This window comes from Sander vitreus, unplaced genomic scaffold, assembly GCF_031162955.1.
Source record: "Sander vitreus isolate 19-12246 unplaced genomic scaffold, sanVit1 ctg243_0, whole genome shotgun sequence".
NCBI classification, from domain to species: domain Eukaryota; kingdom Metazoa; phylum Chordata; class Actinopteri; order Perciformes; family Percidae; genus Sander; species Sander vitreus.
This window is the reverse complement of record NW_027595416.1, coordinates 24,450-37,500: the sequence shown is the minus strand read 5'-3', so window position 1 is coordinate 37,500 and position 13,051 is coordinate 24,450. Positions and strand designations below refer to the sequence as shown.

General features: G+C 49.1%; 1 protein-coding gene across 1 annotated transcript in view; it reads left to right on the top strand.

Moving 5' to 3' along the window:
- The window catches only part of pnp4b (purine nucleoside phosphorylase 4b), a 15,589-nt gene extending 3,394 nt beyond the window's left edge, over positions 1 to 12,195 (top strand). Inside the window, exons 2-7 of the mRNA XM_078244471.1 lie at positions 1,635 to 1,807; positions 7,567 to 7,670; positions 8,108 to 8,283; positions 10,157 to 10,347; positions 10,985 to 11,064; positions 12,019 to 12,195. Of these exons, the coding sequence (XP_078100597.1) occupies positions 1,635 to 1,807; positions 7,567 to 7,670; positions 8,108 to 8,283; positions 10,157 to 10,347; positions 10,985 to 11,064; positions 12,019 to 12,159 (865 nt within the window). The 3' untranslated portion in view covers positions 12,160 to 12,195. The remainder of the gene's footprint in view (positions 1 to 1,634; positions 1,808 to 7,566; positions 7,671 to 8,107; positions 8,284 to 10,156; positions 10,348 to 10,984; positions 11,065 to 12,018) is intronic.
- The last annotated feature ends 856 nt before the right edge of the window (positions 12,196 to 13,051 follow it).

Below are 13,051 nucleotides of genomic sequence, written 5' to 3'. Positions count from 1 at the left end.
AAACATAAGGACTCTGGGGAATAAGCTCCCCAGACTAGAAATAGTAGGTGTAGTAGGTCATGGCATAGCAGGGCACTGCAGGGCGTTACAGGACTCAGCAGGGCACTGCAGAGCATAGCGGAATGTAGCAGGGCACTGCAGAGCGTAGCGGGACATAGCAGGGCACTGCAGGGCATTACAGTATGTAGCAGGGCACAGCAGAGCATAGCAGGACGTAGCAGGGCGTACCAGGATGCAGAAGGACACTGCAGAGCGTAGTGGGATGTAGCAGGGCACTGCAGGGCGTTACAGGATGTAGCGTGGCACAGTAGAGCATAGCAGAACGTAGCAGGACACAGCAGAGTGTAGCGGGACGTAGCAGGGCGTAGCAGGACGAAGCAGGGCGTAGCAGGGCACAGCAGAGCGTAGCAGGACGTAGCAGGGCATAGCAGGATGTAGCAGGACGTAGCAGGACGTAGCAGGGCATAGCAGAGAGTAGCAGGGCATAGCAGAGAGTAGCAGGACGTAGCAGGACGTAGCAGAGCGTAGCAGGACGTAGCAGGGCACAGCAGAGCGTAGCAGGACGTAGCAGGACACTGCAGAGCGTAGTGGGGTGTGACAGGGCATAGCAGGGTGCGGAGCAGGACCACTGGGACGGCTGCAACCATGATTTAGGGTCCGCCCTAATCCAAGGAAACATGATGGGCAAAAGAAACATATAAGGACTCCGGAGAATAAGCTCCCCAGAGCTAGGTACTCGACCCCGTATTTGTGAATACAAATATCCGAAGTGAAAGTTCTGTCACATAAATATGTTGTTGCGGATCATTGCACATTTTGAAGTGAGTATATGGAAATCCTGGAGATTTCTTAGTGGGTATACTGCGTATAACAAACTACACCACTGCCTAAACCCTTCTCGACTACAAAGAGACCCTGTTCAGGGTCTATGGAAACCTAGTCTGAATCAACAGAAGGACATTTCCAGGATAAACTTCCCCTCTCTGTGTTTCCGCTCTCAAACTCCGTTCTCTTCAGGAAACAACAACCTTGTAGCTAGCGAGCTGCACGCTGAAAATGTCAAGTTTGAAGTAAATGTGGACGGTGCAACAAGACAGGCCTGCTTGGTTCTTTTGGGGAATGATTGTAAAGATTTACAAAGAATTTGTTTAAGAGATTTGGTCTCTAACTAAAAGATATATATAAACTGGGTAACCCAGCCCGATCTGCCGGGGGTTTGATTCCTCCCTTCAGCTCAGGCTGGACACCTGTACGTTTATCTATCCTGCTTCCGTTAAAAATCTGCGGGGACCAATCACAAACTGGCTTATCCACCTGGCGCGCTATTGGCTGGTTTAACACAATGACGATAGAGAAGCGACCAAGCAGCTTCTTGTTTACATTCAACATGGCGGCCACCAAAGGTCAGCAACCGTTGATGCTGCTGCCGCTGCTACGTCAGCCGGCTCGTTGCTCTGATTGGTTGAAGGACTATCCAACTGAGTCATTTGAACTATGCCCGTTGATCACGCCTCTTCACGCAGTAGAAAAACCAGAGCAGACTCCCCGGACTAATGTTCAATCTGAAAAGATGGAGCTTGGTCTGCTGATAGCCAGACTAATATATGTATAAATATATATTGTCCTCCCCTCAGCTGCTGCTCCTTCGAGGACTACAAACTGACCCATGAGTGGCTTCTGAACCACACCAGTCACCGTCCCAAGGTGGCGGTGATCTGCGGGTCAGGACTCGGTCTGCTGGCTGACAGGGCCGCCAACAAACAGATCTTCAGGTACCAGGACATCCCCAACTTCCCCGTCAGCACAGGTGAGTCAAGGCCCCGCCCACTGCAGACACTGTCCCATTTCTTTGTGATATAATGTCTCTCTGTCTCTCAGTCCTGTTTCTTTGTAATATAATGTCTCTCAGTCCTGTTTCTTTGTGATATAATTTCTGTCTTTGTCTCTCAGTCCTTGTCACGCTTCACTAGGACAGGAACCCAAAAGCAGACAAGGACAAGGTAAGTAGAGTGGAAAAAAAGGTAAGTATTTATTTAGTTTTGGTACGAGGAAGCAGGGGAATCCAGCTGGTGAGGCAGTGGGTGGAATTGAGTCGGCTGACGGATTAGTGCAGACTCAGTAATAAAGGTGATGCAGACGACCAGACGGTGATGGAGAGAATCTTCCAGGTCACAAAATGGTGATTAAAAAAAAAAAAAACGATTCAGCAGGGAATGGATGTCAGTTCATGGCTTAAATGGTGGAGAGGTGATGAGCAGGACCAGTTGTGCAGATTGCAGATGAGATACAGGTGAGTGTGATTGCAGATTCTCCCACCTTGCTTCGTCGCCAGGCAACTAGACAGGATGCGTTCAGGAACTCAGAAAACCACAGACTCACAGGTGAAAACAGAAACTGAGGCAGAAAGTGAACTTAGGAAGCAGGATTCCTGACAGTACCCCCCCTCCGACGGACGCCACCGGGTGGACAACCCGGAGCACCAGAATGGAGGCGGTAAAAGTCATGGAGCAGGTCCTCATCAAGAATCTGACGCCGAGGAATCCAGCATCTCTCCTCAGGACCATAGCCCTCCCAATCCACCAGGTACTGGAATCCCCGACCACGCCTTCTGGAGTCCATAATGCGACGTACAGTGTAGACGGGGCCACCTCCAATCATCCAAGGAGGAGGAGGACGAGGAGGAGGAGGTAACAAGGGACTGAGGAGAACAGGTTTAATGCAGGAGACATGGAAAGCAGGATGGACCTTGAGAGTTTTAGGAAGCTTCAGGCGGACCACAGCAGAATTGATGATTTTATCCACCATGAAGGGGCCAATGAACTTGGGAGACAGTTTCTTTGACTCCGTCCATAAAGGAAGGTCTCGGGTTGCCAACCAGACCTTATCCCCAACAGCATAAGTGGGCGCCGGAATACGGCGGCGGTTGGCTTGGAGCTGATACCGGTCAGAAACTCTCAGAAGGGCTTCCCTGGCACGATGCCAGGTCCGGTGGCAACGACGAATGTGAGCTTGGACGGAGGGAACTGAAAGGTCCTTTTCCTAGGATGGGAACAGAGGCGGCTGGTAACCGTACAGACCCAGTGGCGGATGTTGGAAGTGTGTTATGGGCATACTCGACCCATGGCAGCTGAGATGACCAGGAGGTGGGATTGGAAGAGACCAGGCAGCGAAGCGTGGACTCCATCTTCTGGTTGGCCCTCTCGGCTTGACCATTAGATTGGGGGTGGAATCCAGACGTGAGACTGATCGTGGCTCCAATGGCCAAGCAAAAGGCCTTCCAGACAGCTGAGGTGAACTGAGGACCACAGTCGGAAACAATGTCACAGGTTAGACCGTGGATTCTAAAAATCTCCTTGACAAGGATGTCGGCTGTCTCAGTGGCAGAGGGAAGCTTCGAAAGGGGCAGAAAGTGAGCAAACTTGCTGAACGTGTCCACAACAGTCAGCATAACCGTGTTCCCCTCAGAAGAGGGCAAACCGGTAACAAAGTCCAGGGCCAGATGCGACCATGGTCGCCGGGGAATGGGCAGGGGGTGAAGCAGTCCAGAGCTGGGTCGATTGGATCCCTTATTCTGCGCACAGACAGGACAGGCAGCAACAAAACTTCGGGTCTCCTCTCCCATGGCAGGCCACCAAAACCGTCTACGAAGTAACGCCATAGTCCGAGCCACACCTGGGTGGCACGTCATCTTGTTGGCGTGTGCCCACTGGAGCACGGCAGAGCGGACCGACTCAGGCACAAACAGACGACCGGGCGGCCCGTTCCCTGGATCCGGCTGCGTCCGAAGGGCTGTCATAACCTCCTCCTCAATCTTCCAAGAGACAGCTCCCACGACGAGTTCCCGAGGAAGAATGGTCTCAGATCTGGTACAGTTTTCCTCCATCTTAGAAAACATCCGGGACAGAGCGTCTGCCTTGCCATTCTTCGAGCCTGGTCGAAAGGTAAGAGAAAAGTTAAAACGTCCAAAAAAACAACGCCCACCTGGCTTGACGGGAGTTGAGACGTCTGGCGGATTGCACGTATGCAAGATTCTTATGGTCCGTCCAAACAACAAATGGGTGAACAGCCCCCTCCAGCCAGTGGCGCCACTCCTCCAAGGCGAGCTTGACAGCGAGCAGCTCCCGGTTTCTTTCTGCTGGAGAAAGACGACGAGAATAGAAAGCACAGGGGTGAAGTTTATTATCAGAGGAACTACGCTGGGACAAAATGGCTCCAACCCCAACATCTGAAGCATCAACTTCCACAACAAACTGACGAGAGGTATCAGGCTGAGCGAGGATGGGAGCGTTAGTGAAACGCTGCTTAAGATCCACAAAAGCCTTGTCCGCCTCAGGAGTCCAGCAAAACGCTCTGTTGCTTGAAGTCAAAGCAGTTAATGGAGCGGCCACCCGACTGTAGTCCCGGATGAATCGTCGGTAGAAGTTGGCAAATCCCAGAAATCTCTGGAAATGCAACCAAGTTCCGGGCTGAGGCCAATCAATCACCGCCCTAACCTTCTCTTGATCCATCTTAACTTGACCTTCTGAGATGATGTACCCGAGGAAGGAAGTGGTATGACATTTGAATCACATTTCTCAGCCTTAACAAAAAGGTGGTTCTCCAGTAGTCATTGTAGGACTTGTTTAACATGCTGGACATGGCTGGAAAGATCCTTAGAAAACACAAGAATATCATCCAGGTAAACAAACACAAACTGACCGACCATATCTCTCAGAACATCGTTTACCATACTTTGGAATACAGCTGGGGCATTGGTGAGTCCAAAAGGCATGACCAAATACTCAAAATGACCCATGGGTGTATTGAATCCCGTGAGCCATTCGTCCCCCTCTCTGATCCGGACGAGATGATATGCATTGCGTAAGTCGAGCTTAGTGAAAACAGTTGAACCCTGCAGAGAATCAAACGCAGAGTTCATCAAAGGCAGAGGATACTTGTTCTTGATGGTGATATCGTTTAACCCACGGTAGTCAATACAAGGCCGAAGGGATCCGTCTTTCTTACCAACAAAGAAGAACCCCGCTCCCAGGGGTGACGAGGAGGGACGAATGAGGCCAGCAGCAAGAGAATCCTTCAAGTAGGTCTCCATAGCCTCGCGTTCAGGTCGAGAGATGCTGTAGAGGCGCCCCTTAGGGTAAGTAGCTTCAGGGATCAGGTTTATGGCACAATCATACGGTCTGTGAGGAGGAAGGGAAAGTGCCTTTTGCTTGCTGAAGGCCTCACCAAGACCGTGATAAACTTCAGGAACTTGTGACAAATCCGGGGGGGGGGGGCATGGTTGGATTCCTGACTGGACACAGAAGGGGAACAAGCAGACTTAAGGCAATTAGCATGGCAATCAATACTCCATTTGGTTATCCTTCCTGTCACCCAATCAAATGTGGGGTTGTGTTCTCTCAACCAGGGATAACCCAGAACCAGTGGAGCGCGAGGTGAGGGCAAAATCAAAAAGACATGATCTCCGAGTGATTACCAGACAACAGCATCTTCACAGGTTCAGTTCTCATGGTTATGCGTGCAAGAAGTCTGCCGTTAAGAGTGGTAGCTTCAATGGCTTCCGGGAGTGGTTCCTTGGAGAGCCCCAGCTGTTCCACCAGGTCGGCATCCATAAAACTGTCATCTGCCCCTGAATCAACTAAAGCATTTATCTCAACAGACAGCTTAGTGTTTATGAGTGTGACAGGAAAACTGGGTCTGACTGGATTCTTGGGGGACTGAGGTTGGCTCGCTAAGAAGCCTCCCACACTTAGCGAGCCTAGGAGTTTAACGGGCGCTGTGGACATGAGGAGATGTAATGACCCATTTTACAGCTGTTGGACTCACGTCTACGCTGGCACTCCTCCACAGACAACCCATGACGTCCCACCTGCATGGGTTCCGGATCAGATGACTGACACTCTCCTTGAATCTCGTGGGACGTCGAACAGCCGGTGAAATCCCGTCTGTGTCCGAACCTGGATGGTAACCGAACTGGTGAATGGTAGGCAGATCCTCCTCGTTTATCCCTCCTTCTCTCCCGGCATCGGTTATCCACCCGAATGGACAACGCCACCAGTTCGTCAAGGTCCTTAGGCTCGGGATAAGAAATTAATTCATCCTTGAGTCGTTAAGATAATCCCTGATGAAAAACAGCCTGTAATGACTCCTCATTCCACCCACTCTCCACTGCCAATGTCCTGAATTCAATAACAAACTCAGCTACGCTGCGGGCTCCCTGGCGGAGTGAACACAGTCTCTTAGATGCGTTCTTACCTCGGACGGGGTGTTCAAAAAGCTTCCTCATCTCAGCCGTGAATCTCTGGTACGAAAACATGCAGGGATCCTGTCCCTCCCAAACGGCAGAAGCCCACTCCAGAGCCTTCCCACGCAGCAATTCAATCACAAAGGCTATCTTAGCCTTGTCTGTGGCGTAGGAATTGGGCTGCAAGTCAAAAGCCAGTCCACACTGCATGAGGAATGAACCACATTTTCCCAAATCTCCGTACTTATCGGGCGTTGGTATTTTGGGCTCACAGAACAAAACAGCTCCAGGAATAGCAGGCGTGGATAGAGAAACAGGTGGTGGATTATCTGCAGAAACCCCGAGCTGAGCCTTCATTTCTATCAGAGAGGCAGACAGGTTGTGCAGATTGCAGATGATATACAGGTGAGTGTGATTGCAGATTCTCCCGCCTTGCTTCGTCGCCAGGCAACTAGACAGGAGGCGTTCAGGAACTCAGAAAAACACAGACTCACAGGTGAAAACAGAAACTGAGGCAGAAAGTGAACTTAGGAAGCAGGATTCCTGACAGTCCTGTTTCTTTGATGATATAATGTCTCTGTCTCTCAGTCCCGTTTCTTTGATGATATAATGTGTCTCTCTGTCTCTCAGTCCTGTTTCTTTGATGATATAATGTCTCTCTTTGTCTCTCAGTCCTGTTTCTTTGTTGATATGTCTCTCTTTGTCTCTCAGTCCTGTTTCTTTGATGATATAATGTCTCTCTTTGTCTCTCAGTCCTGTTTCTTTGATGATATAATGTCTCTCTCTGTCTCTCAGTCCTGTTTCTTTGATGATATAATGTCTCTCTTTGTCTCTCAGTCCTGTTTCTTTGATGATATAATGTCTCTCTTTGTCTCTCAGTCCTGTTTCTTTGCTGATATAATGTCTGTCTTTGTCTCTCAGTTCTGTTTCTTTGATGATATAATGTGTCTGTCTCTCAGTCCCGTTTCTTTGATGATATAATGTCTCTCTTTGTCTCTCAGTCCTGTTTCTTTGTGATATAATGTCTCTCTCTGTCTCTCAGTCCTGTTTCTTTGTGATATAATGTCTCTCTTTGTCTCTCAGTCCTGTTTCTTTGTGATATAATGTCTCTCTCTGTCTCTCAGTCCTGTTTCTTTGATATGTCTCTCTTTGTCTCTCAGTCCTGTTTCTTTGATGATATGTCTCTCTTTGTCTCTCAGTCCTGTTTCTTTGATGATATAATGTCTCTCTCTGTCTCTCAGTCCTGTTTCTTTGTTGATATAATGTCTCTCTTTGTCTCTCAGTCCTGTTTCTTTGCTGATATAATGTCTCTCTTTGTCTCTCAGTGGCGGGTCATGAAGGCTGTCTGGTGTTTGGGACCATCGAGGACACTTCCTGTGTCTTCATGCAGGGTCACTTCCACCTGTACGAAGGTTACTCGCTCTGTCAGGTCAGATAAAAATACAGTCAAACATGTTTATTTTACACTGCTTTGGCAAAAACACTTAGGGCTGGCGCTGTTATGCTTCCTCACCTTACTTCCTGCTTTACTCCCATCATTACTTCTACGACCACTCTCTACCTGTCTGTCTCCCTGTCTGTATGTCTGTCTCCCTGTCTGTATGTCTGTCTGCCTGCCTGTCTCCCTGTCTGTCTGCCTGTCTGTCTGTCTGTCTGTCTGATTGTATGTCTGTCTGTCTGTCTGTCATCCTGTCTCACCATCTGTCTGTCTGTCTGTCTGTCTGCCTCCCTGTCTGTCTCCCTGTCTGTCTGTCTGCCTGCCTGCCTGCCTGTCTGTCTGTCTGTCTGTCTGTCTGTCTGTCTGTCTGTCTCCCTGCCTGTCTGTCTGTCTGTCTGCCTCCCTGTCTGTCTGCCTGCCTGTCTCAGGTCACGTTCCCTGTGAGGATCTTTAAGTTGATGGGCGTGGAGTCTGTGCTGGTGACCAACGCCTCCGGAGGAATCTGTCCCGACTTCAAAGTCGGTGACATCATGATCATCAAAGACCACATCAACCTGCCGGGATTCGCTGGACAACACCCGCTGTGTGGACCCAACGACGAGCGGTGAGACAGGAAGACAGACAGACAGGCAGGCAGACAGGCAGACAGACAGGGAGACAGGCAGACATACAGTCAGACAGACAGACAGGCAGACAGGCAGACAGACAGGGAGACAGGCAGGCAGGCAGACAGACAGACAGACAAGGAGACAGGAAGACAGTCAGACAGACAGACAGATGGTGAGACAGGAAGAGAGTCAGTCAGACACACATACAGTCAGACAGACAGACAGGCAGACAGACAGGGAGACAGACAGGCAGAGAGACAAACAGACAGGCAGACAGACAGACAGGGAGACAGGCAGACAGACAGACAGGGAGATGTGAGACAGGATGACAGACAGATGGTGAGACAGGATGACAGACAGACAGACAAACAGACAGGCAGACAGACAGATGGTGAGACAGAAACACAGACAGATAGACAGATGGTGAGACAGGATGACAGACAGACAGGCAGACAGACAGACAGACAAACGGTGAGACAGAAAGACAGACAGACAGACGGTGAGACAGGAAGACAGACAGACAGACGGTGAGACTGGAAGACAGACAGACAGACAGACAGAAAGACAGGTAGGCAGACAGACAGATAGTGAGACAGACAGACAGATGGTGAGACAGGAAGACAGATAGACAGACAAATGGTGAGACAGGAAGACAGACAGACAGAGATGATTATATGAAAGCCCTGAGATTAGCTTTACATTATATTTGTCTGTCTGTAGTTTGGGATCCTGTTCTCCTGCCTGCCTGTCTGTCTGTCAGTTTTTCTGCCTGCCTGTCTGTCTGTTAGTCTACCTGTCTACATGTCTTTATTTTTGGGATCCGGTTCCCCTGTATGTCTTTCTGTCTGTCTGAGTACCTGTCTGTCTACCTGTCTGACTACCTGTCTGTCTACCTGTCTCTAGTTTTGGGATACGGTTCGCCTGTATGTCCGATGCCTGTCTGTCTGACTACTTGTCTGTCTACCTGTAGTTTTGGGATACGGTTCCCCGGCCTGTCTGTCTACCTGTCTACTTGTCTGTCTGACTACCTGTCTGACTACCTGTATGTCTGACTACCTGTCTGACTACCTGTCTCTAGTTTTGGGATACGGTTCCCCTGTATGGCTGTCTGTCTGACTACCTGTCTGACTACCTGTTTGTCTGACTACCTGTCTGTCTGTCTCTAGTTTTGGGATACGGTTTCCTTGTATGTCCGATGCCTACAGTGAGGACCTGAGGCGTCTGGCCGTGGAGGTCTGCTCTGACTACCTGTCTGTCTACCTGTCTGACTACCTGTCTGTCTGACTACCTGTCTGTCTGTAAATAGTTTTGGGATACGGTTTCCCTGTATGTCCGATGCCTACAGTGAGGACCTGAGGCGTCTGGCCGTGGAGGTCTGCTCTGACTACCTGTCTGTCTACCTGTCTGTCTGACTACCTGTCTGTCTGTAAATAGTTTTGGGATACGGTTTCCCTGTATGTCCGATGCCTACAGTAAGGACCTGAGGCGTCTGGCTGTGGAGGTTTGCTCTGACTACCTGTATGTCTGACTACCTGTTTGTCTGTCTACCTGTCTGACAGCTGTCTGACTACCTGTCTGTCTGTCTCTAGTTTTGGGATACGCTTTCCCTGTATGTCCGATGCCTACAGTAAGGACCTGAGGCGTCTGGCCGTGGAGGTCTGCTCTGACTACCTGTCTGTCTACCTGTCTGACTACCTGTCTGTCTGACTACCTGTCTGTCTGTCTCTAGTTTTGGGATACGGTTTCCCTGTATGTCCGATGCCTACAGTAAGGACCTGAGGCGTCTGGCAGTGGAGGTCTGCTCTGACTACCTGTCTGTCTACCTGTCTGACTACCTGTCTGTCTGACTACCTGTCTGTCTGTCTCTAGTTTTGGGATACGGTTTCCCTGTATGTCCGATGCCTACAGTAAGGACCTGAGGCGTCTGGCAGTGGAGGTCTGCTCTGAGCTCGGCTGCAGTGACTTCATCAGAGAAGGAGTTTACTGTATGGTGAGCGGACCCAACTTTGAAACCATTGCTGAGGCCCGAATGCTGCGGATCCTGGGCTGCGACTCTGTGGGTAAGACAGGCACACAGACAGACAGACACAACTCAGGCAGACAGACAGACAGGAACACAGGCAGATAGACAGACAGGCAGGAACACAGGCAGACAGACAGACAGGCTGGAACACAGGCAGACAGACAGACAGGCAGACAGACAGGAACACAGGCAGACAGACAGACAGGAACACAGGCAGACAGGCAGACAGACAGACAGGCAGACAGACAGGAACACAGGCAGACAGACAGACAGACAGACAGGCAGACAGACAGGAACACAGGCAGGCAGACTGACAGGCAGACAGACAGACAGGCAGACAGACAGGAACACAGGCAGGCAGACAGACAGGAACTCAGGCAGACAGACAGACAGGCAGACAGACAGGAACACAGGCAGACAGACAGGCAGACAGACAGGAACTCAGGCAGACAGACAGACAGACACAAGGCCCTTCTCAAGGTACCCTAGAAACTCCTGAAGGACCCTTTGAAACTTTCATTTCATTGATTACATTTCACTCAGCACGTTGAGAGAGATCAGAGCAAGACTTTGAAAGCTGTACGTTTTCTCGGATCAGAACACGATGCAGTTAAAGAGAAGGTGAAATGTCAAATAATGTGAACGTGTGTTGTTTCACACTCTGGCCTTCTCAGGGATGAGTACGGTTCCTGAAGTGACGGTGGCAAAGCATTGTGGACTCAGAGTCCTTGGACTGTCCCTCATCACCAACAAGGTCAGTTATTAAAATAATAAACATGACATCATGACTTTGTGTAAACATACACGCCCACTTTCTTAAGCCAAGTGGCATGTAATCTGTACGCATTTTGAGCTGTCAGTGTGTATGTCTATGCTGTACACAGCGGACGTACACATACACGCCGTGTGCCGTGTTATAGCGTAAACATACCCGCCCACTTTCTACAGCCAAGTGGCTCTTTGAGCATTTTAAGCGCCGTATACAGCAGACAGGTTGGGTTGAGGAAACGTGACACGGGACCCGATCCCAGGTCTCCTGGGTGAAAGTCCTGTGTTTGACCCATCCTCCCCCCCGACCAACCTCCCTATGCAGATTTTCACCCTTTCATACAACTCGCTACGGCATCAATTCACACACAATCACAAGGTAATGTAAGTCAATGGAGGCCAAACGGCGTTGATAAACACGCTAAAAAGAGAGTATGGGTCTTGATAACACGCCAATAATGGCGTACGAGTAGGAGATAGAGCTGGCTCTGCCAGACTACTATTTATTTATTTATTATTTCAGGACAATGCACATTTGATGAACATGTACAGCAGTACACGTAAAAGTGCCAGATTGTAGCCCGAGGACTAATTTCCATCTGTAGTCCATTAGGCAGGTTGAAGTTACAATAAAAAGGGAAAAAATATATACAGTAGTAACATTTGTTATATAAAACAGGGAGAAACAGGAAGAAAGAAAAGAAAAACAGGACAATTCACTAGTAAGTGTTAAAACAGAGACACAATTCATTAGTATGCTCTCCTGGGCTAATACGGTACAGAATAATAGAAGGATGTGATGCTGGTGATGAAAACCAGTTTAAATGGAGTCTGAACCCTCGCGTTGTCGTCTTGTCGACAAACGGTCAGATTTGACGGGAGGACCACAGGAGGGTTAACCCGGCCTTAAACGCTGACGTACCTGTGTGTCGTGCTGCAGGTGTCTCTGGACTACAGTCGGGAGGAGAAGGTGAACCACGAGGAGGTTCTCCAGATCAGTAAGATGAGGGCGGAGGTTCTGCAGAAACTGGTCACCATGTTGATCTCTCGCTGCCAGCAGCAGAGCATCAACACCCACTGACCGACCGACCGAGCCAACCTCCTCACGGTGTGATGTCTGACCGGAGCCTGAAATGGGCCGGTTTTGTCGAAGACTGTTCCCCAGTTGATATATGTTTCCCCATATCTTAACAAGGGTATGACTTTGGGTTCAACATTGGGGGGGGGGGGGTTCAGATCTCCACTTTTGACCAAAATTGAAATTTTGAACATCAAACACTTCTGCATTCTGGTAAACTTTTCTGCATCAAGTTATGGTGCAAATGTCTTTGGGTTTTTGGGAGTGAGTACACTTGCCAGCTTTGATTATTGATGGGGTTGTAACCCCCCTTCCCCTGTAAATTACACTTATGCCTAAACCTGAACCAAACCTTGTCCCTAACCCTGAGTACGGAGGGCAGTACCACACATTTTAACCGGGGGGACACTATTTGACTTGGAAACAGACTTTGACACAACACCGGTACATCTGATCTATGAGTACTCTTACTCTTTTGATTTCTGTGTCTTAATTGGTTGCATGTTTTCATACAAAAGAGCTTCACACATAACCTTATCACAGCTGAATATTTCATGAGGTGTTAAAGTGATGGGTTCTTGATTTGGGTGGTCATTACTTTTAAAAGTGTTGTCATTCTAGTTCTTCAAGTAAATTGTTGCACACCTGAGGTAACTTTAATCAACTAAAACGTAACTTCCTACAAAAAAGAGGCCAGTGTAAATGCAGCATGGCCACAGTGGCTGCTGAGCATAACTGTCAATGTCAAGCCCTGAATGTATGTAATAACAAGCTATATTAAGGGATTATTTACTAAGATATGTGTATAAATGTAAATAAATCCAAGACACATTCCATGATCATGTCGTGCAACTGCTGAATTAGGGTATTGGCACATTTTCCAATCCAACTGGCA